This window comes from Aphis gossypii, unplaced genomic scaffold, assembly GCF_020184175.1.
Source record: "Aphis gossypii isolate Hap1 unplaced genomic scaffold, ASM2018417v2 Contig00333, whole genome shotgun sequence".
NCBI classification, from domain to species: domain Eukaryota; kingdom Metazoa; phylum Arthropoda; class Insecta; order Hemiptera; family Aphididae; genus Aphis; species Aphis gossypii.
Genome location: NW_026083070.1, coordinates 5,800 through 26,892, shown reverse-complemented (window position 1 = coordinate 26,892; position 21,093 = coordinate 5,800). Strand labels below are relative to the sequence as shown.

The following is a 21,093-nucleotide window of genomic DNA, read 5'->3' as shown; positions in this document are numbered from 1 at the left end:
CTTACGTATTTTATAATATCTTGGGTCGAAAGCGGTCTGTCAGGTAGCGTAATCATTATTATTTTTTTTTTCTCAACCCATTATTGTTTAAATATAAACCATTGCCTTTTTTACTTTTTGAATTTTGAATTGCGTTGTACACACTAGCGCCTCCAGACATTAAGCTACCAAGTGCTGACAATCCTGCAAATATAGGTATTAAGGGAACTACACCTCCTGACTGTCCTGGGATGGGAATCAACCTTTTACCACTATTCTTTTTCTTCGAGGTTCTTTTTTTCTTCGCAGTTAGCATACTATTGTTTTTTGTAATACGTTTCCGTTTACCTTTACAACCCATACCTATTTTTCTTTTAGCTTTCATTACGTTTGTTACCGCGTACGCAACCAATTTCTCTTTCTAGGAGTGTCTTTTGCTTTAAATTTTTTTCAAGCACGATTTTCTAACACTTTATCAGCTTTATGTCTATCGTCTAATTTTTTACTCCTTTCATACACAATATCGTGATCACGATAAGCAGCATCCAATGGGTTTATTCTTTTATCACCACGATCTTGTCTTTTTTTTTTTAATTTCGTGCCAGGACCACAATACTGATAGCTTGAAACATGCTTCAACTGAGAGACTATTTATAAGAGAGTTTACAAATCTTTTGTCAGTCTCGTTTGATTTTATTTTACGAGTTGAACGCGTCATCAATAACTGATTAACAATTGAAAATTCTAGAGTATATATAAGAAAAAAAATGGATTTGATTGATCAAAAAGATAAATTAGAGGTTATAAATGTAGATGTTCAGATGGTAAAAAAACCATCAAGACACGGCTCGTTATTACCTGATACTATACGTGCTATACTAGTCGGTCCCAGTGGTTCAGGAAAAAAAAATATAATGTATAATCTGATCACTCATGCAAATGGGTTAAGATTTGAAAATATTTATTTATACTCTAAAACCTCGAATCAGGAAAAATATGTTTTATTAAAAAAATAATAGACGATGTAGAAGGTGCTAATTTTTTCATATTTACAAGCGTTGATAAGGTTATAAAACCGAACTTAACTAAGAAAAATTCTATTATAATTTTTGATGATGTTATATGTGGTCCACAATCTGTAATCAGAGAATACTTCAGCATTTGCAGACATTCAGGTGCTAGCTTTGTATTTTATTTGGCGCAAACGTATTCTAAAATACCAAAACAGTTAGTAAGAGATAACTCAAACTTTTTAATAATAATGAAACAAGATGATACAAATTTACGACATGTATTTAACGATCATTCGTCTGCAGATATGGATTTCTCAGAATTTCGGAAATTGTCTCATTTCTGTTGGAATCACAGTGATTATGGGTTTTTGGTTATCGATAAAACTCGGGAAATGAATGAAGGAAGATACAGATGGGGTTTCCATACGTTTATTAAAATAAAATAATTTATATATATATATATATACAGTGTAGTACTGTTATTCCGTATATAGTGCTATCAGTAGTCATCCGATACAGTTGTATTGGGTTTATAAATTTACAATGAACAAAGAAAAAGCTTTGTTAGAAAATTTAATAGTATCAAATAAAAATATTAAACGGAAAATAATGGAAATGAAACGTAGTGTTATAGATTCTGACAACTATTACCGTGATGTATTTAAGCCAATAATCGAACCATTAAGTGTAGTAACGCGGTTTATTGACGACCTCTGGCAATCTGATTTAATGGATATGCAATCTCATTCTAGACAGAATTATGGTTTTAAATATATTTTAGTTGTGATAAACACATATAGTAAGTACGTTTGGGTGGAAGCGTTGAAAAATAAAACATCAAAGGATTGTACAAATGGTATGTTTAATATATTGAAAAAAGCTCATCCAAAATTGTTACAGACAGATAATGGTACAGAATTTTATAATAATCAATTTCAAAATTTAATGAAAAAATATAAAATTGAACATTACAGTTCATACAGTGTTATTAAGTGTTCGATGGCTGAACGTGTCATACAAACTCTTAAAAATAATATATATAAACATTTTACTGCAACAGGTACATGGAATTGGTATAATACAATATCGAAAATTACGCATAACTATAATAACACAAAACATAGAACAATCAAATGTACACCGAATGAAGCTCGAGCGGATACAAACAAAATTAAATTTAATGATACATTATACAAACCAAAATTAAAAGTTAATGACAAAGTAAGAATATCTAAGTATAAACATATATTTAGTAAAGGATATACACCAAATTGGACAACGGAAATATTTACAGTTTCAAAAGTTTTACAGACAAATCCAGTAACTTATCAACTAAAAGATGGATCAGACAATATAATCTTCGGTGGTTTTTACTAGCAGGAAATTAAATTAACTGATTTTCCAGACACTTTCCTCGTTGAACGTATTATAAAAAAAGTTGGGAAAAAAATGTTTGTTAAATGGCTAGGTTTTGATTCGAGTCAAAATTCGTGGACAACATCATCAGATATTTTAAAATAAAGATTTTTTTTTTTTTTTTTTAATGTATGACACATTTTTATAATAAAAAAATATATACAAATTTTTTTATCAAGTAAAATTAATTATTTCACATGCTCTCCTAGTACTCCGTAGTCTTTTTTTAAAAAACTTAATACATCAACAATTGATATAAACAGAAAGCGCTATATAGTAATAAACTTATTCAATGAAAAATAATAAAGCTGTTGTATAATACCGCTCCTAGTGCTAAATTTATTCAATAAAAAATAATAAAGCTGTTGAATTTTGTATAATATTTCGCTAAATAACGCTGTTTATACCTACTGATTGTTGAATCATTAAGTTTTTAATTTAATTATTTTGTGAGTTTGTAATGACCATACGCCAATGTATTTATCCCATCATTCATTATATATCTTTTATCGTCATTAGCACTGAGAACAAGCTTGTTCATTGTTTTTGAATGAACAACATGTTTATTCGATTGAATGAAATTCATGTTTCTGTGAGATTATTTTTTCTCAACAGGTCTATGGTTGATAAAAGCATTTAATATCTCTATGTAATCAATAAATTTCATATGATTTTTTATTACATATTTTTTTACACCTTTTGCTTTTTTTTCTACAGTATCATCTATGGTTTTATAAGCGTATAATTTCGGTCTCAATGAAATGAATTCTTTAAGAATTATTGATTTAAGTTCGTCTTTGAAGAATCCTGGTTGGCTTTTATGAATTTCACTAAAGCAATAGTGGTCTTTAGGATAATTAGATGTGTCAAAATATGGCAATAAATCATTTTTTAAATCATCGAAAAAATGTTTTGTTTGAATGCTATATACCAAGGAATCTGTATCTGAATATAAAGAACTAATTTTTCTACCATATTTCTTTTTCATTACATTATAATGAAAATCATACATAAAAGTTTTTGAAACGTCTAAAATTGCAGATCCTACATAAATCAGTAGTATACATTTGTATGTTCTGCGCACTTTTGACTATGGAGATTGTAAAATTTTAAGAGGGATTTTTCCCCTCAAACTTTTTTTTCTCCGCTGTACCAGACTGCGGTGATTGTAAAATTTTTAGGTGGATTTTCCCCCTCAAACTTTTTTTTCTCCGCTGTACCAGTAAAAAAACACTGATTTTCAAACACCATAATGTATGTTCTGCGCACTTTTGACTGCGGAGATTTTTAAAATTTAAGGTATAGTTTCCGCCTTAAACCAATTATTTTTTCCCCTGTTACACATAAAGTTTAAACAGTGTATACACACTTCAACACTATTTATTTCCCTTGTAAGTTAAACATTCAGGTTACACTGTAATTTCATTTTTAATAAATTATAGATAAAAGTCGTTTTATTTAATTCATTCCAGTTCAGACAGTTCAGTTAATATTCAACCATCGTTCAATCAGGTTCTGTTAGTTTTAATCAAGTTTAATTCATTTAAGTTTTTTTTATTTTTTTTTTATAAAAAATGAATTTTCAACAAATTAACAACAGTTTTTGTTCACTTGTTTCGTTAGTACGAAACAATGCATATCCTACATATCCAGAATTCACTACATTTATATCAAGATTGAAAACATTCAATTTATTTCCGTTGACTTCATCTCAAGATAAATACTCATTAGCTGAAAGCGGTTTTATATATTCAGGGAAAAAAGATATTGTTGAATGTTTTTGCTGCGGTATTATATTGCATCGTTGGGAAAAAGAAGATAATCCATGGATTGAACATTCAAGATGGAATCCGAAATGTGTTTTTGTATTATTATCAAAAGGAAATCAGTTTGTTGAAAATGTAGTAAAAAAATATGGTAAGATTATCGATATTTTGTGATTATGATTGTGGATCAAGGTCATATGATACTGTTGTTTAGTTCATTTAATAAATATTTATTTATTTATTTTTTTTTTTAAACTTTATATTTCAATAAAAAAAAATCTGAATTTAATAAACTTAAATGTGTTAATAACTTATTTAATACCTCTTGAACGTATAGCCTAGTGGGATAACGAGGCTAATTTAAATTTATTATGTTAATGATTTTTAAAAAATGTTTCAGGTTCTATCTAATTAGGTAGGTAAGTATAATAACTCTTTACTGTTTATAAAACTAGATACTATACGTTCACATTTTTTTTTATTTTTTTTCTTTTTTAACCTTACATTTGTTTAGTATATAACATGTATGGATAAAGAAAACTTGTTAGTTTGAGCTAAGCTGTCTAGTGATCATATTCATATTTCTAGAAAAAAATACTGTTTACTGTTTTTTTTTATTTTATCAATATGAATCCATCAATCGTTGTATCAAAATCTGTGTTCGATATTCGTCCTTTTAGTAAGAAAAGTGTAACCGTTGGACTTCTAGTTAATAAGCAAATTTCAATTATTTTATTATTAGAATGTAAATTAACTAAAAAAGTTGTAACGTTAGATCTTGATCAGTGGTGTTAATGTGCGAAAACAATTTTAATACAATTATCGAAAATTTGCATACTCGTTGTAAACGTGTTAAGATAGCTGATAATTTTTTCTACTCTGTTAATGTAAACCAATCAACTATAGTTTTATATTCTAATGATAATTATATAACATTATCTCATATTGATCTTCATCGTTTGAAACAATTACAACATTGTATTGACTTGTATATTGTTGAAAAACAGAAAAAATTGGAATCATACCAAAAAACGTTTGATACAGCTTATACGTTAATTAAGTCTGACGTAAATGGGTTACCATCATCTTGTCAACGAAACGAATTTACAAATCAATACATTCAAAATTATGATTTCAGCTACAGTAATATACAAAGTGAAGATTGTTCATTTATGTACGAGTTACTACAATTTCATTTTAATTCATTGTCGAACATGATATTACAAGATTTAGTGATGTAATATAAAAAAAAGTTTCTTAATTTATTTTAATTTATCGTTCTTGTTAAAAAAAAAAAAAATGTAAAATTAACACCACTTATATACCAACTTTCAATATTTTTATTTTTATTTTTTTTATTTTTATTTATTTTTATTTTTATTTTAACCTATAAATGAATTATTATTATTTTTTTTTTTTTTTATCTAAATAATAAAAAATAAATATAAATATAAAATTTTTTTTTTTTATTAAATAAAATTAATCCAACACCATATCCTATTACATACATTTTATAAGTTTATTTTTTTTTTGGTCTGTGTCTGAGAAGCTTCTTGGCGGGATGTCGCATCATTTTGTCGAAAACAGATTGAATGAGCGTCACCATTTCTTTGGCTGTAGTTAAATCATCCGGATGCTGTCCTGTTAAAGATATTTTGAGTGAGCATTCAACATGCTTCCATCTAAAAAAGTTAGGTTAGGTTAAATTAAATTGTATTATAAATATTTCACTTAAGTTAAATATATATATATATATATATATTATTATTATTATTACCTATCTTGCAGAGCAATATTAGCAATTTTAGCGCATTTATAATGTGCTATAGTCCAGTAATCTACAGCCGTATTGTCTACAGGTGTCTTAACCGTTAATGAACAATCATCCTTTTTTATATTCAAGGTGTTCTCTGCACCGGTTGGTATAGTTGGATCTGTTATTAAATCTAATATTTTGTCTGTATAACAAATAGCGGTGCTCTATAAAATAATAATTAAATTATATTTTTTTTTTTTTTACTTTTTCGTAGTATGTCATAAATTTATATAACTCACCTTTTTCGTCTTTTTCGATACCGGTTTCTTCTCCGGTTTTACAGCTAACCTTTTCGATGTACCTTTTTTTTGAGATGTTGTTGCAATATTGTCATATAATTAAAATAGACGATAAGCTGATGACGGTTTACAAACTACATTTTTCATAAAATATTTAATAATTTTTTTTTTTAAAAAAAAAAAAAAAAAAAAGTCTTTTAATTAAAATAATTTTATATTATATTGTGATAAAAAAAGAAAAAAAAAATGTTTTTTTTTACTTACTTCGGAAAATACAACCGACTCCTCGTCATCGCTTTTAAATGAGAAGCAGGACATTTTTTCAAAATTAAATTAATTTTATTAAAAAAAGTCTAGATTGTAAAATCTGTTGAAGTATACTGAATATACTGTATCGATGAATCTCTTATATATGTAACCACTTCTACTCCTCCTCTTAAGTCTAAAATAATCAGTTCAGCTAAAACACTAACTAGAATAAAATTTGAAAGGTACGTCTTTTCATAATCGAAAAAATAGAATGTAATAACAAGTGCGATTTGTATCTAAAAGAATGTAATTGACTTCTACATTTCAATGTCAGATTTGAAAGGTTATATAAAATTTAGCAAGGTACGTAAATTTAGCAAGGTAAGATTAAAATTAAATAATTGGTTATAGTAAACATGAAATAGAAACGTACGTATATTTTGGTGACTACGCCGCCCAAATAGTTTAATATAAAAGCGGTTGTGGTAGTATTAAGAATTAGACATACAGCTAGTTCAGTAGAAACACTATCTAGAAATCCGGCATATTACATTACTTCATTCCTGTTGCCCTGAGCTGATATTAGTTGGTTAGATTTAGAATAATGAATAATAATATATTAAATAATTGGATTATGAACATAGTTTTAATAATCGTTTATATATATATATATATATTTTTTAAAGATTAAAAAATATGTATTTAAATAATTGGTTATAGTAAAATATGAAATAGAAACGTATAGTCGAATTTCCTGTTTACCATGACACGTACGTATATTTTGGGGGACTACACCCAAATAGTTTAATATAAAATGGGTTGTGGTAGTATTAAGAATTAGACATAGTTAAGCCTCACTCACACATAGACCGATGACATTGTTCTATACTTAACAATACATCGGGCTTGCTTTTATTATATTCATCGTCTCAGTGAATAAATAACTTTTAATTCAAACTTCCTACACATACGACAAAGTGGACTTCGTCGTTAAATCGTGCTGAACCATCTTCACCAAGACCGGTTCACTACAACTAGAAGCCAGTATATTTTTTTCCAGAAATGTAAGTACTATTACTTTACTACTATTAACTAGCTTTAAATTAAACATTTACTATTATCATGTAGAATTTTAGTTTTATTATTTGAATCGGTTGACTATTATAATTTTCCACTATAAAAAATGATTACATTTAATAATGGTATTTTACACAATTTTCACCACAAATAGGTTCATTTAAATACATATGTAATTTGTATCAAAAATATAACATGTATTTGCGTTACATAAATAAATTAATTTTAGTTTATTTTTTTTTTTACATCACGTTAGAAAACGAAATGAAAAATGTAATTTGTACCAGCCCTAAAATTGAGTATAGTACGAAACATTTTGAATAGTTCAAAAAGATTAGTGTGTAGTACAACATTTAAAAGTATGTCATTTATAATAATAATAATATGTATAATTTTATATCTTCACATTTTTAAAAATAAAAAATAAATATTTTAATAGTTTTTTTCCAAACCACATATACACAGTCACACAGATACATCGTAAACAATATTTTGTGTTGTTACGTCTTATACATTTACTACAACTAAGCTGATTATAACGACTTAATTATAGTTATTATTATTTTTGTTATAATCAGCTTAGTTGTAGTAAATGTGCGGTATATACACGGAATATATTCTGTGGTATATATAAATATATATATATATATATTTATATATACCACATATATAAAAATAGTTACAAGCTTTTTCTCGTTTCTTACAGAGTTTAGTTGATATAAATAGTTATAAATTATGTTTTATTTTTTAAAAAATAGTATAATATACTTAACAAGAATTTACTTATTTAATATATATAGAGTTTGTTTTACTTATACATTTATTTATAATTAAAGTATGATTGATTTTATATGTTTTATGAATTATTGCTAAACAAAAATTTACTTATATATATATACATTTTATTATAATTATAATTTTAATAAGGTGAACAATGTTACAAATTATAATTTTAGTAGGTACAGATTAGATAATGCCCCTTTTTAAAATTTTATTTGGTGTGAATTATAAACTTGAAAAGTGGTACAAATTATTAAAAAAAAATACATTTTTTTTTTAGATGTGGTGTAAATGAGATATAGTTTTTACATTACCTACCTTTTTTATATTTAAAATAAAAAAATAAACGAATAAATATTTACCTATAATTTCAGATTTTTTTAAAAAAATGGAATCTCCTCAAATCATATATATCCAATCTTTGATAGAAGAATTAGAATTGAAAGTTTTAGAAAACGAAAAAAGTGTTGATCAAGATGAAGAAAGAAAAAAAATAGATATAAGAGTTTTAAATAAAAAGATTCATGGTTTATAAAAACAAAAAATAATAAACCTAATTGAAATAGACAAGTTAAGAAATGAAAAAAGAAACATTTTAGACGATTATAATTTTTCTTATTATATTGGTCTACAATGTAATAGACGTTTACGTTATCGTTCCTCAATTTTGAATAATCAACTAGAAGATTTAATAAATAAATTTGTTTAAATAAATCTATTTTCCATTTTTTCTTTTTTATACACCTACTTGTATAGAAGTATTACTTTGTTCACAATAGCTTTTCCAAAACATAAAAAAAATGTTTTTTTTTTTTAGAAAATGGATTTACTTAACCATATCTTAATTGAAATTCATCGATTGGATGAAGAAATCGATAATAATGATGAGAAGGAAGTACAAAGTAAACATGAACAAAGAAAAACCATAATTTTAATCAAAAGAAAAATTAAAATATTAAGATATGAAAAATACTTAGCTAAAACACTTTTACAAGATATAAAAAAAATAAAAATCTTAAAAGAGAATATAATAAATTTGAGAAATGAAATATTACTTGTTAATAAATATTATGATTTGTATGGTTATGTTAGATTTCGAAAACAGACGTTAGCTTTTAGCTTATCATCTGCATAGCGATTATTGTACATTATTGGATGATCTAAATTTATTAACAGAATCTTTTTGTTTGAATCTAAAATGATTTTTTTTTAAAAAAACTAAGTACTCATAGTTTATTTAAGAATGTTATTATTATTATTTTTTTTAAAAATGTAAAACAAAAAAACATACATTTATATATAAATATTATGTGTTTTTTATTATTTCAGCCTCATTATAAACAGAAATATAATAACAAAAAAACAGCGTATGAACACGATTGGAAGTGGACTTATTGAAATAGAAATATTTAGAAAAGGTTCAAAAACTTTCATAATTAAGAACTGTGAAAATTATATAGATTACAAATTATTTTTTAACTATATTTCACATGGGTTAATTTTAAAGTTAAAACAATCGTGTATTAAAACGTCGATCAAATTTAATTTACACGTTGACGCTACTTACACACGTCCTATAACACATGATAAACAAGATGTGGCTTTTAAAACTTCGAATGTTTTAGCATGTAATTCATCCGATTTCGCTAGTTTGTTAAACACAAAGTTTGATAAAATATTAGCTGAAGAATCTGAATTTATTGCTAAAGGTTCAGGATGGACACTTGTTTCAATAGATGGGTTACAGTTGAGAATCAATTTAGTAAATCCATTAAAAGGAGGTGCAGATTTACCTAAATTTATACGAAAAAAAAAGGCTATTATAAACGTTAAAAATAAAGATAAATACTGTTTTAAATATTGTATACTGACCAAATATGATAAGCGTTCTAATAAATCACGATTTAACCAAAAATATTTTGATTTTCTCGAAAAAAAGAGTGAGTTAGATTTTAAATGTATTGATTTCCCAACACCAATAAATCAAATTAAAAAATTTGAACGTTTAAATAATGTTTCAGTTAATGTTTATAGTTTAAATAATAAAGGTACTATTTTCCCTCTATTTATAAATAATAAAGAAGAAAAAAATCATTTTGATCTATTTTTTGTCAATAATCATAAAACATCGCATTATTGTTATATTAAAGATTTTTTAAGATTTATTAGAAGTCAGAAAACTAAAAATTGTTCTAAATTAATTATTTGCAAGAGGTGTTTTACAACTTTTGGAAATAAACCATGTAAAAGTAAACTTTGGGGTGAAACAGGATTAACTGAACATAAAAAAATGTGTAGTAAGAATAAATTAGGAAGACCGATAATGTTTGAAGAAGGAAAAGAAAATAAATTCATATTTTTTAAAAGTTATGAAAAAACTTCTAGAATACCATTTGTTATTTATGCTGACTTTTAATGTATTTTAAAACCTAAACAGACAAATGAATTCACTGAAACTAGTAAAACTTATATCACACATTTACATGAAATTATGAGTTATGCATTTTATGTAAAAGTCGACTATAATATTATCACAGAAAAGTTAATGCGACAGTTTAAAATTCCAACAAACATAATAATTTATAGAGGTATTGATGCGGCAAAAAAGTTTATGGAAAATATGATTGATATTTCAAAAAATATAAATGATATTTATCAAATTAATGTACAAATGATTACGTTGACTGAAAAGGAGGAAAAAGAATTTCAAATAGCAAAGGTTTGTAAAATATGTTTATTATCTTTTGAAGAAAATGAATTATATAAAGTTAGAGATCACTGTCATATTACTGATAAATATAGACAATGTATTTGTTTTAAATGTAATTTTGAAATAACCAACCCATCATTTGTTCCATTTTTTTTTCATAACTTATCATACGATAGTCACTTTATAATTCGAGAACTTGGTTTTGATGATAAGAATATACATGTTATTCCAAATTCTGTAGAAAAATATATATTTTTTAGTAAAGAGATTGCTCCGAGATTTAGTATAAAATTCGTTGATACATTCCGTTTTATGGCCTCCTCATTAAGCGAGCTTGCAAAAAATTTACTTGAAGATAAATCAAGGTTTAAAGAAACTTTAAAATTATTTTCTAATAAAACATTTGATTTAGTCACACGAAATGGGGTTTTCCCTTATGAGTATATTGATAGTTGGAGTAAATTAAACGAAACTCGATTACCTTCAAAATCTGCATTTTATAACTCTTTAAAAAATGAAGAAATTAATAATAATGATTATTCTCATGCTAAAAAAATTTGGAAAGGATTTAATATTAAAACTTTGGGTGAGTATAGTGATCTTTATTTGAAAACTGATGTCACCATACTAACGGATGTGTTCGAAAATTTTAGAGATTTATGTTTATCCACTCTTAGTCTAGATCCTGCTCATTATATGACTGCTCCAGGATTTGCTTTCGATTGTATGCTTAAATATACTAAGGTTAAATTAGAAAAATTGACTGATTATAACATGCTTTTATATTTTGAATCCTCAATCAGAGGGGGTATCTGTCAATCAGTTAAAAGATATGCTAAAGCAAACATACCAAACATTAAAGGTTTGAACTATAATCCTAATAAATCAATTTCATGGATTACATATCTTGATTGTGTAAATTTATATGGAAATTCGATGTTAACTGAGCTACCTTTCAAAGATTTCGAATGGGTTGATGACTTGAACATAGATGTTACTAAAATTCCTGATGATTCAAAAGTCGGATATATATTAGAAGTTGATATTGATTATCCTGAATATTTACATGAAAAACATAATGATTTCCCGTTTTTACCTTTAAACGAATGTCCTCCAAATTCAAAAGTTAAAAAATTATTAACTACTTTATCATCAAAAAAAAAAAATATATATTACACTATAAAAATTTAAAACAAGCAATTGCTAATGGTCTTAAATTAGTAAAAATTCATCGATAAATCAAATTTTCACAGAGTAAATGGATGGCCTCATATATCGAACTATGTACGAGAATGAGGAGAGAAGCTAAAAACAGATTTGAAAAAGATTTTTGGAAGTTATTAATTAATAGCGTTTTTGGTAAATGTATGGAGAATGTTCGAACTAGAGTTTCTTTAAAACTGGTTACATCAGATAAACAAGCAAATAAATTGATGATGAAAAATACTTTTAAAGATAGAACTATATACTCTGAAAATCTTATGGCTATTCACCAACATAAGGAAACTATCAAATTCGATAAAGCAATTTATGTAGGGTCTGCAATTTTAGATGTCTCGAAAACATTTATGTATGATTTTCATTATAATGTAATGAAAAATAAATATAATAATAAAATACGATTATTGTACTCGGATACAGATTCTTTGATATATAATATTCGAACATTTAATTTTTTTGATGATATTAGATGATACGGTTCGTCCGGATGGACGACCCGTTTCGTAAATAAATACACTTCTTTGTTTTGAGTATTACGTGTTTCTATTTCTATAAAATAATAATTATATTTGACAAAGCAAGGGCCGAGTAAAGCGTCGATTTGTTCCGACCAGACTTGCATAAGTGGGTCGACACAATCGGGGGCGCTTGGGTTTTAGCCGGGCAATTACCGGGCTCTAACTGTACAGTGGGTTAGTTTATATTACAAAATATATATACATAGGGCGTGGGATCCGGCCGATGTCGGTTAGGTTAGGTTTTGCCTGGTTTTTCACTAAATACTTCTGGGAAATCATGAATTAGTTTGTCTAACCTCTGTTGTAAATGACCTGGTAAGTTTTTTATTCTATTTTCCTTGTGAACTTCTGTGACAGTTTTCGTTGATATTGCCCTTAGGTGTACTGGATTTTCCTGTATTTTATCCATTAGTTGTATTTCGTGTATTTTATTATTAATTTTCAATACCAATGTTCTTCTCCCGAAATCGATTGATGCTTCGTGGTTTTCCAGGAAATCATTTCCTAATATTCCGTTTTCGTTAAGATTTTTTATTACCATAAATGGTGATTGCAATACATTTTCTCCAATTTGGATTGGTAGTAATATTTGAGTCTTTATCTTTGTCATTTTGTCCCCTATTGCGTTGTATATGTGTAGTCCGTTTACCGGGATTGTCGGTGTTTTAGGGTTTTCGTCTGTTATTACCTGTTGATAGTGCTCCGAAATTGCACTTATTTCTGCTCCGGAGTCTATTAACATTTCGTATGTTGTGTCCTTGATTTTGATTTTAACGTATGGGCATCCTTTTGATGTTGTCTTTTTTATTTCTTCGTCATATTCGTCGTCCTGTAGTAGGTCCGATGCTTTTAATATTGCTAATTTTTTTGTGGTTTGTATTTGGTCAGGGGTGTTTATGACAGTGGCTGATCCAGGTCCATCGTCCCCCATTTTTGGTTTTTTGACTCATCGCTGTTTTCAGTTTCTATATCGTTTTCCTCGTATGTCTCATTATCATCATCGTTGTATATTACCATTTGTTTTACTGCTTTCGGGACGTATTGGTTCTGTTGTGTTTTTTCTCCCGCTGATTGCCGCGTGTTTGGTTGGTATGGCGTTTGATTATTCCCAATCGGCTGTCGTGTCTGTTGTACTGCATTATATTGCCCCTGCCGATAGTTGAAGTTTCGTGGTTGTTGCTGCATATTATATCGACTTGCAAATTGTTGTGTTTGATTATTTTGTTTGATTGGTTCCTCTTCGTGATTTTTATTATTTTCTAATTCACCTAATTTTTCCCATATAGGTAAAAACTTCTTTTCTTTTGTTGTTTGTATATATGCTTGGATAGCTATCGGGAAATGTTTTGTAATTAAGTTGATTGCTTGTTCTTCATTCATCTTAGGTGAGTCTAAGTGTTTTAATTCCGCCATCCAATGATGAAAATGTTCCTGAAAATCCTTTTTAATAGGTTTTTTTCCCGCTTCTGTGCATTTAATGAAAATCTCCCATTGATGATTTTCAGAGAAAAAATGCTTGAGGAACAATTCACTGAATGTTACTTCGTCTAGAGCTGCATCTTTGATCATTGTGTACCATTTTGATGCTTTTCCACGAAGATTGTTTTCTATTACTATCATTTTTTCTCTTCTGGCAGTAATTTGTTTGTGATCCAGGTAATTATACATATCCTTAAGGAATTGTTTTGGGTGTTCTGTCTTGCTCTCTCCACTAAATGTTGGGGCTGTAATATCTACTGTTGATCTGGTGATAGTGTTAATAACATTACCATCGTTTTTTGTATTCTGTAATGAAGTAACATTGGTCTGTAATGTCTGGATATCTTTTTCTTGCCGTGCTGTCGTCACTAGTAGTTTGGTATCTGTGTCATTAATGAGTTGTCGTAACGCTTCATATTGATTTTCCATCATCTCTAGTTTCTTATGTAGCTGTTGTGTGGTCTTTTCTAATGCTGCTACCTTTCCCTCTAACTGTCGTGTTTTTTCCGTCGGGTCCTCCCCAGGCGTCGCCTGGTTCCGTCTAGTCATGTTGTCGTTTTAATAATTAATAACAAGTATATAATACTCCGAACCGACTAATAAGATCGACAGATATACGATTCTACCGTACCGACTAGTAAAATTGCCGGGTATATGATTCTACCGTACCAACTAGTAAATCCGTTTGTTGATTATATCTTTCAGACGTGCCAGCTAGGCAATGTGTTTGCAATGAATAATCGTATTGGTTATACGTTTCTAACGTACCGACTAGTAAACTCGACGAGTATATGCTTCTGCCGTACCGACTAGTAGATCCGTTTGTCAGCCGTGCCAGCTAGGCAATTTGTTTGCAAAGAATAACCGTACTGGTTATTATCGGGTATACGTTTCTGACTTACCGACTAGTAAACTCGACGAGTATACGCTTCTGCCGTACCGACTAGTAGATCCGTTTGTCAGCCGTGCCAGCTAGGCAATTTGTTTGCAAAGAATAACCGTACTGGTTATTATCGGGTATACGTTTCTGACGTACCGACTAGTAAACTCGACGAGTAGGTATATGCTTCTGCCGTACCGACTAGTAAACTCGACGAGTATATTGTTTTGCCGTATGTATTTGTTTCTCCTCTCTTCTGGTTGGTCGTGTTGAGTCACGGGTTGGGCGCCAGTTTATACGGTTCGTCCGGATGGTTAGGTTAGGTACAAACTGTACAGTGGGTTAGTTTATATTACAAAATATATATACATAGGGCGTGGGATCCGGCCGATGTCGGTACAAACTTATGTAAGCGGTATTCCGACAACGAGCCTGGATCGGATAGGACAGCTTAATTAAGCGCCTAGGTGGGTAGTGTGTTGGCCCTGAAAAGGGCCGTTTTATTGAAGCGTCGCCGGATTGCACGTCGACACAGGTCTTTTACCGTTGAACGGTAGCCACGGGGATAGTCAGCGCCGGGCGTCTGGACACGGCACCGTCTGTGGATCGTCGTCGCCGGATTACACGTCGACACGGGTCTTATACCGTTGAGCGGTAGCCAAGTGGATAGTCAGCGCCGGGTTGCACGTCGACACGGGTCTTATACCGTCGAGCGGTAGCCACGTGGATAGTCAGCGCCGGGCGTCTGGACACGGCACCGTCTGTGGATCGTCGTCGCCGGATTACACGTCGACACGGGTCTTATACCGTTGAGCGGTAGCCACGTGGATAGTCAGCGCCGGATTGCACGTCGACACGGGTCTTATACCGTCGAGCGGTAGCCACGTGGATAGTCAGCGCCGGGATTCTCAGGACGATGCTGGCAGCCGTAGAGCGGCGTTTCGTCGTTGTCGGTCAGCCGACACTGCAAGTTACTGCCGTGGAGCGGCAGTTTCGTCCGTAGTCCGCTGTTAAACGATACTTGAAGCCGTAGATCCGCGTTTCGTCGTTGTTGGTCAGCCGGTGAATCACGTTATTGCCGTGGAGCGGCAATTTCGTCCGTAGTCGGCTGCTGAACGATGATTGAGGTCGTTGAACGGTATTTCTATGGTGGTCCGGGTCTTCTTCTGTCTGGATTCTTTGGTTGATGTTGACAGTTTGAAGGTTTGGAAAAGACTGACTAGATGGTCGAAAGTGTCCGGTATTTATACCGTCTTCGGCCATCTAGTCCGTTATTGATTGGTCCGCGTGATTCGTTCTGACAGATAAAAATCACACCGTTGTTCTGCTATTTGTATTTACCCGGTGTGGTTTTTATCTGTCAGTCTTACTTGTCTTACCCAATTGATGTTGTTGGTCTTGAAAAAGACCTTTTTATACAGTTTATTCCGTAACATAGATATGATTTATTTCCGTATTTTGATACATCAAACTATCCAAAAGATCATTATTGTTTTAGCGAAAATCATAAAAACCAACCTGGTTATTTTAAAGATGAAATGGGAGGAAAAATTTTAAAAGAATTTGTTTCATTAAGACCGAAATTATATGCTTACAAGACTGAAAACAACGATGAGGTTAAAAAAGCTAAAGGTGTAAAAAAATATGTAATTAATCAACATATGTATTTTAAAAATTATATAGAAGTATTAAATGCGTACATAAACCAAATCTCTCTTGATAATAAACAAACTTGTAGAAACATGAATTTTATTCAATCGAATAAACATGTTGTTCATTCTAAAACAATGAATAAGCTTGTACTAAGTGGTAACGATGATAAACGTTTTATAACAAACGATGGGATTAATTCACTAGCATACGAACATTATAAATTAAAAAAATAATTATTCTAATATTCACTATGTTTAAGAAAATCGATATTTAGTATTTCTAAATTTAAATTATTATCATCAGTAGGTGTTTTTTCCACGCTATCTAGTGATAATAATTATTTCTAAATTTAAACAATTATCATCAGTGGGTGTCGTTCAAAGTGAAAGGAAAACATTATATGAATAACTAAAATAATTTAATTTAATACTTTTTTTTTTTTATTTTTATAAAAAGGTAAAATATATATAAAAAAAAAAATTATTTAAAAATATCTTTCGATAATATCCATGAATTATGACTGGAATCAAAACCCATCCATTTAACAAGCATTTTATCTTTAACTTTTTTTATAATACGTTCAATTAGAAATGTGTTCGGAAAATCGGTCAATTTAATTTCTTGCTCATAAAAACCACTTAGAATTATATTGTTTGATCCATCCTATAGCTGATAAGTTATTGGTTCTGTATGTAAAACTTTTGAAACTGTGAAAATTTCTGTTGTCCAATTCGGTGTATATCCTTTACAAAATATATGCTTATATTTTGATATTCTTACTTTATCATTAATTTTAAATTTTGGTTTATATAATGTTTTATTTGTTTGTATATTTGATTTGATTTTACTTGTATTTATTCTAGCTTCATATGGTGTACATTTAATTGATCTATGTTTTGTATGATTATAATTATAAATAATTTTTGATATTTTGTTAAACCAATTACATGTACCTGCTATACGTACTATAATGTCTAATTTTATTTTTTTTTCATTAACTGTTGAAATTGATTATTATAAAATTCTGTACCATTATCTGTTTGTAATAATTTTGGATTAGCTTGTTTTATGCCGGGTTGCACCAAATATTTACACAGAGATAAACTCATTTAACTAAAGTTAAAATAAAATCTGTTGCATAAACCATGTTTTAAATGTTATCTGTAGTTAAAAATTTACTTTATCACCAGTTAAATTAGAGGGTGATTTATCGCCGTGTAAAATTTTATGTATGGTTAAATTTCGCTATCAATATTTTGTGGTCATTATTTAATATTGATAAATATATGATTCTATATTTTTATTTCATTGTAATATTATATTGTGTAATGTGTTGTGTTTTAATAGATTCTTAATTAGTTTTTAACTTAAATACTAATTTCTAACTTTAATTTTTTATGAGTAGTTCAGTAGAATTATCTTCATCAGATGATTCATCTGATGAAGAAATAGTTTTAGAAATAATTATGAGACTTCCAAAACCTAGAGTGGTTCGTGAGAGGTATAATCCTTTAAACAATTTTGACGATCATGAGTTTAAATGTCGGTTTAGGTGAGTACTTACATTATATATGTATATAATTATAATATATTTATTAAAATTGTATTCAGATTATCCAAACAAACGTTTTTGATATTGTTGCACATGATCGAAGATGAAATTATGCATCAAACGTGTCGCAATAATGCAATTTCACCAGTAAATCAATTGTTAGTGGCTCTTCGATATTATGCAACTGGAGCATTTCAGGTATGCTTTATAAATGATTATGAAATAACCTAATAATTAAATATATAACATATTAAATTCCTATAAACGAAATTAGGAAGTGATGGGAGATTTAATCCATATTCACAAATCTACTGTTTGCCGGATTATTAAACGTGTTTCTGTAGCAATTGCTAAACTTCGGCATCACTTTATTAAAATGCCAACCTCTCAAAATGAACAACAAGCTATACAGTTGGGATTTTATAGAATGAGAGGTTTTCCAACAGTAATAGGTGCTATTGATTGCTCACACGTTCGAATACAATCACCCAATAGTGATATAGGGGAACAATTTCGAAACAGAAAAGGATATTTCAGCATCAATGTACAAGCAGTATGTACTAGTAATCTTGTAATTACTAATTTAGTTGCTAGGTAAGTAGTTATATAAAACAGCATGTAAAAATTATGTGTGAACATAAATTTATGAATTTTTTTACAAAACTATGTCATTAAATTTGTATTAGATGGCCTGGTTCTGTCCATGATTCAACAATTTTTGATAATAGCATGCTTCGAGCACAATTTGAAAATAATGAGTTTGGCAAGTGTGTTTTGCTTGGGGATGGAGGATACCCATGTCGAAGCTATTTATTGACACCTTTACTAAATCCACGATCAGAATCTGAGAGAAGATATCAGGTAGCTTATAATTTTAATAAACTATTCAAATAGTTTTATTTTATATTATATTATTATTATTAATATTTATTAATATTATAATATTATATTATATTATATATATTTATTAATATTATATTATATTATATAATTCAAATGTAAAATTATGATTTCAGAAAGCACAAATAGGAACTAGAAATGTGATTGAGAGACTATTTGGAATTTGGAAAAGAAGGTTTCCAGTATTAGCTATTGGATTACGTACAAAGGAAGACACTACCATGGCTACAATTGTTGCAACAGCTGTTCTCCATAATTTATTAATCCAGGAAAATGATGTGATGCCACCAGAAGATATAGTTGATGATCAAGAATTGTTTCAAGAAATTACAACCTTACCAATAGCAAGGCAAAATGAAGTTGGGAATGCAGTGAGAACAAATTTAATAAACACTGTATTTCATATTTAAAAAAAAAAAAATATAAAGTAACAAAAAATAGAATACTCTTTTTCTTTAAAACAATAAACATAACATTTTACCTTTATAACATAAACAATAAACATAACATTTTATAAAATAAAATAACAATAAAGTAGTAAAACTATTGATGATAAAAATAATGTTTGTCAAATTAAAAAAAAATTAGTTGCTTCTTTTATTATTAAGTTCTAATAACAAAATTTGATTTTTTATTTCATTGTGTTGAACTTCTAAATTTTGTGTTATTAATTTTTTTTGCATAACTTCTTTTTCAATTTCTGTCGTTTCTAAAGAAATTTTAGCTTTTTTTATTTTAAGTTGATAGAGTTCTTTTTCCATATCCAACTTAGTACTTGATATTGTTGAACGTTGCTGAACAATCTTGTTTAATCCTTCATAAACTTTTTTTGAAGAGGATAGAACTGATATATCTTTCGCTGGTTGTTTCCTATTTTCTTTTTTAGATGTTGATTGAAATAAAAACGGATCAAACTCTTTAACCAAACAAAAAAATATTTTAATTATTTTGACAATATGTGTAACAATGATTAGGATTAAAATTAAAAATATCCAATTAATACCTGTATTGTTTTCATCCATTATATTTTTAATTTGATCTTCCACTAATGTTATGTCTTTGTAAACACCAGTGTCTAAAAAAAATAATTTAATTTATTGTATTTTAATGTATTAAAAAAAATTGAACAGATCATACCATCATACACAGGTTCAACGGTCAGAATTTTATAGCTATGATCTTCAACAGGACTACTTTCTTCAACAAGACTATTTTCTTCAATAGGACTATTTTCTTCAACAGTTATAGCTTATTTCAAACATTAGATAGAAATTGTATTTGTGCCCAATAAATAAAATTAAATGCAATTTTTAAATTACCTCTGTATTCAGTATCACAATCATAATTATTTTCTAATGGATCCATTTTATCACCAAGTATACTCATGACCTTTTCCTTAATTGATGTCAATGGAAGAGATGACTGCCCACCACCAGTTTTATATACTTCTTCCTAGTTTTAAAATTATTTTTATTATTTAAAATAAATTAAATAATTAATGTGGTTTGAAGAAGATACCTTGTGTTTACGTTTCGTTGTTTTTGCTTCTTTAATGTATGCTTTATACATATATTGTAGGTCTGATTTAGATTTATATCCAGTAGTAGTTTGACAGTTGTATGACTCTTGAATAGATTCCCAAATGCCATCAATTTTTTGTGGACACTCATTCTATTCATAGAAATTAAAAAAACAAATGATTAACTGTGGTTTTTAGAAAAGAGTGCTCCTTAAGAAAAAGTATTTAAGTACAATGTTTTAAATACTTTCCTAAAATTATAATCTATTTGTACCATAGGCACAAACAGGGGGGGGGCTTTATTATACCATTATACTATTTCTTAC

General features: G+C 28.6%; 3 protein-coding genes across 3 annotated transcripts; 2 read left to right on the top strand and 1 right to left on the bottom strand.

The window, feature by feature from the left end:
- The first annotated feature begins 3,963 nt into the window (after positions 1-3,963).
- On the top strand, positions 3,964-5,281 carry LOC126553804 (death-associated inhibitor of apoptosis 1-like). The gene is made up of 2 exons (XM_050208917.1): positions 3,964-4,325; positions 5,182-5,281. The coding sequence occupies exons 1-2, from the start codon at positions 3,983-3,985 to the stop codon at positions 5,211-5,213; spliced, it is 375 nt and encodes a 124-aa protein (XP_050064874.1). The 5' UTR covers positions 3,964-3,982; the 3' UTR covers positions 5,214-5,281.
- An 8,388-nt stretch (positions 5,282-13,669) lies between these two features.
- Positions 13,670-14,862, bottom strand: LOC126553805 (uncharacterized). Its single transcript, XM_050208918.1, has one exon. The coding sequence runs from the start codon at positions 14,810-14,812 to the stop codon at positions 13,679-13,681; it is 1,134 nt and encodes a 377-aa protein (XP_050064875.1). The 5' UTR covers positions 14,813-14,862; the 3' UTR covers positions 13,670-13,678.
- A 3,296-nt stretch (positions 14,863-18,158) lies between these two features.
- On the top strand, positions 18,159-19,676 carry LOC114128251 (putative nuclease HARBI1). The gene is made up of 5 exons (XM_050208916.1): positions 18,159-18,348; positions 18,408-18,546; positions 18,623-18,942; positions 19,035-19,209; positions 19,365-19,676. Exons 1-5 carry the CDS (start codon positions 18,194-18,196, stop codon positions 19,656-19,658), a joined length of 1,083 nt encoding a protein of 360 aa, XP_050064873.1. The 5' UTR covers positions 18,159-18,193; the 3' UTR covers positions 19,659-19,676.
- Positions 19,677-21,093: the final 1,417 nt, after the last annotated feature.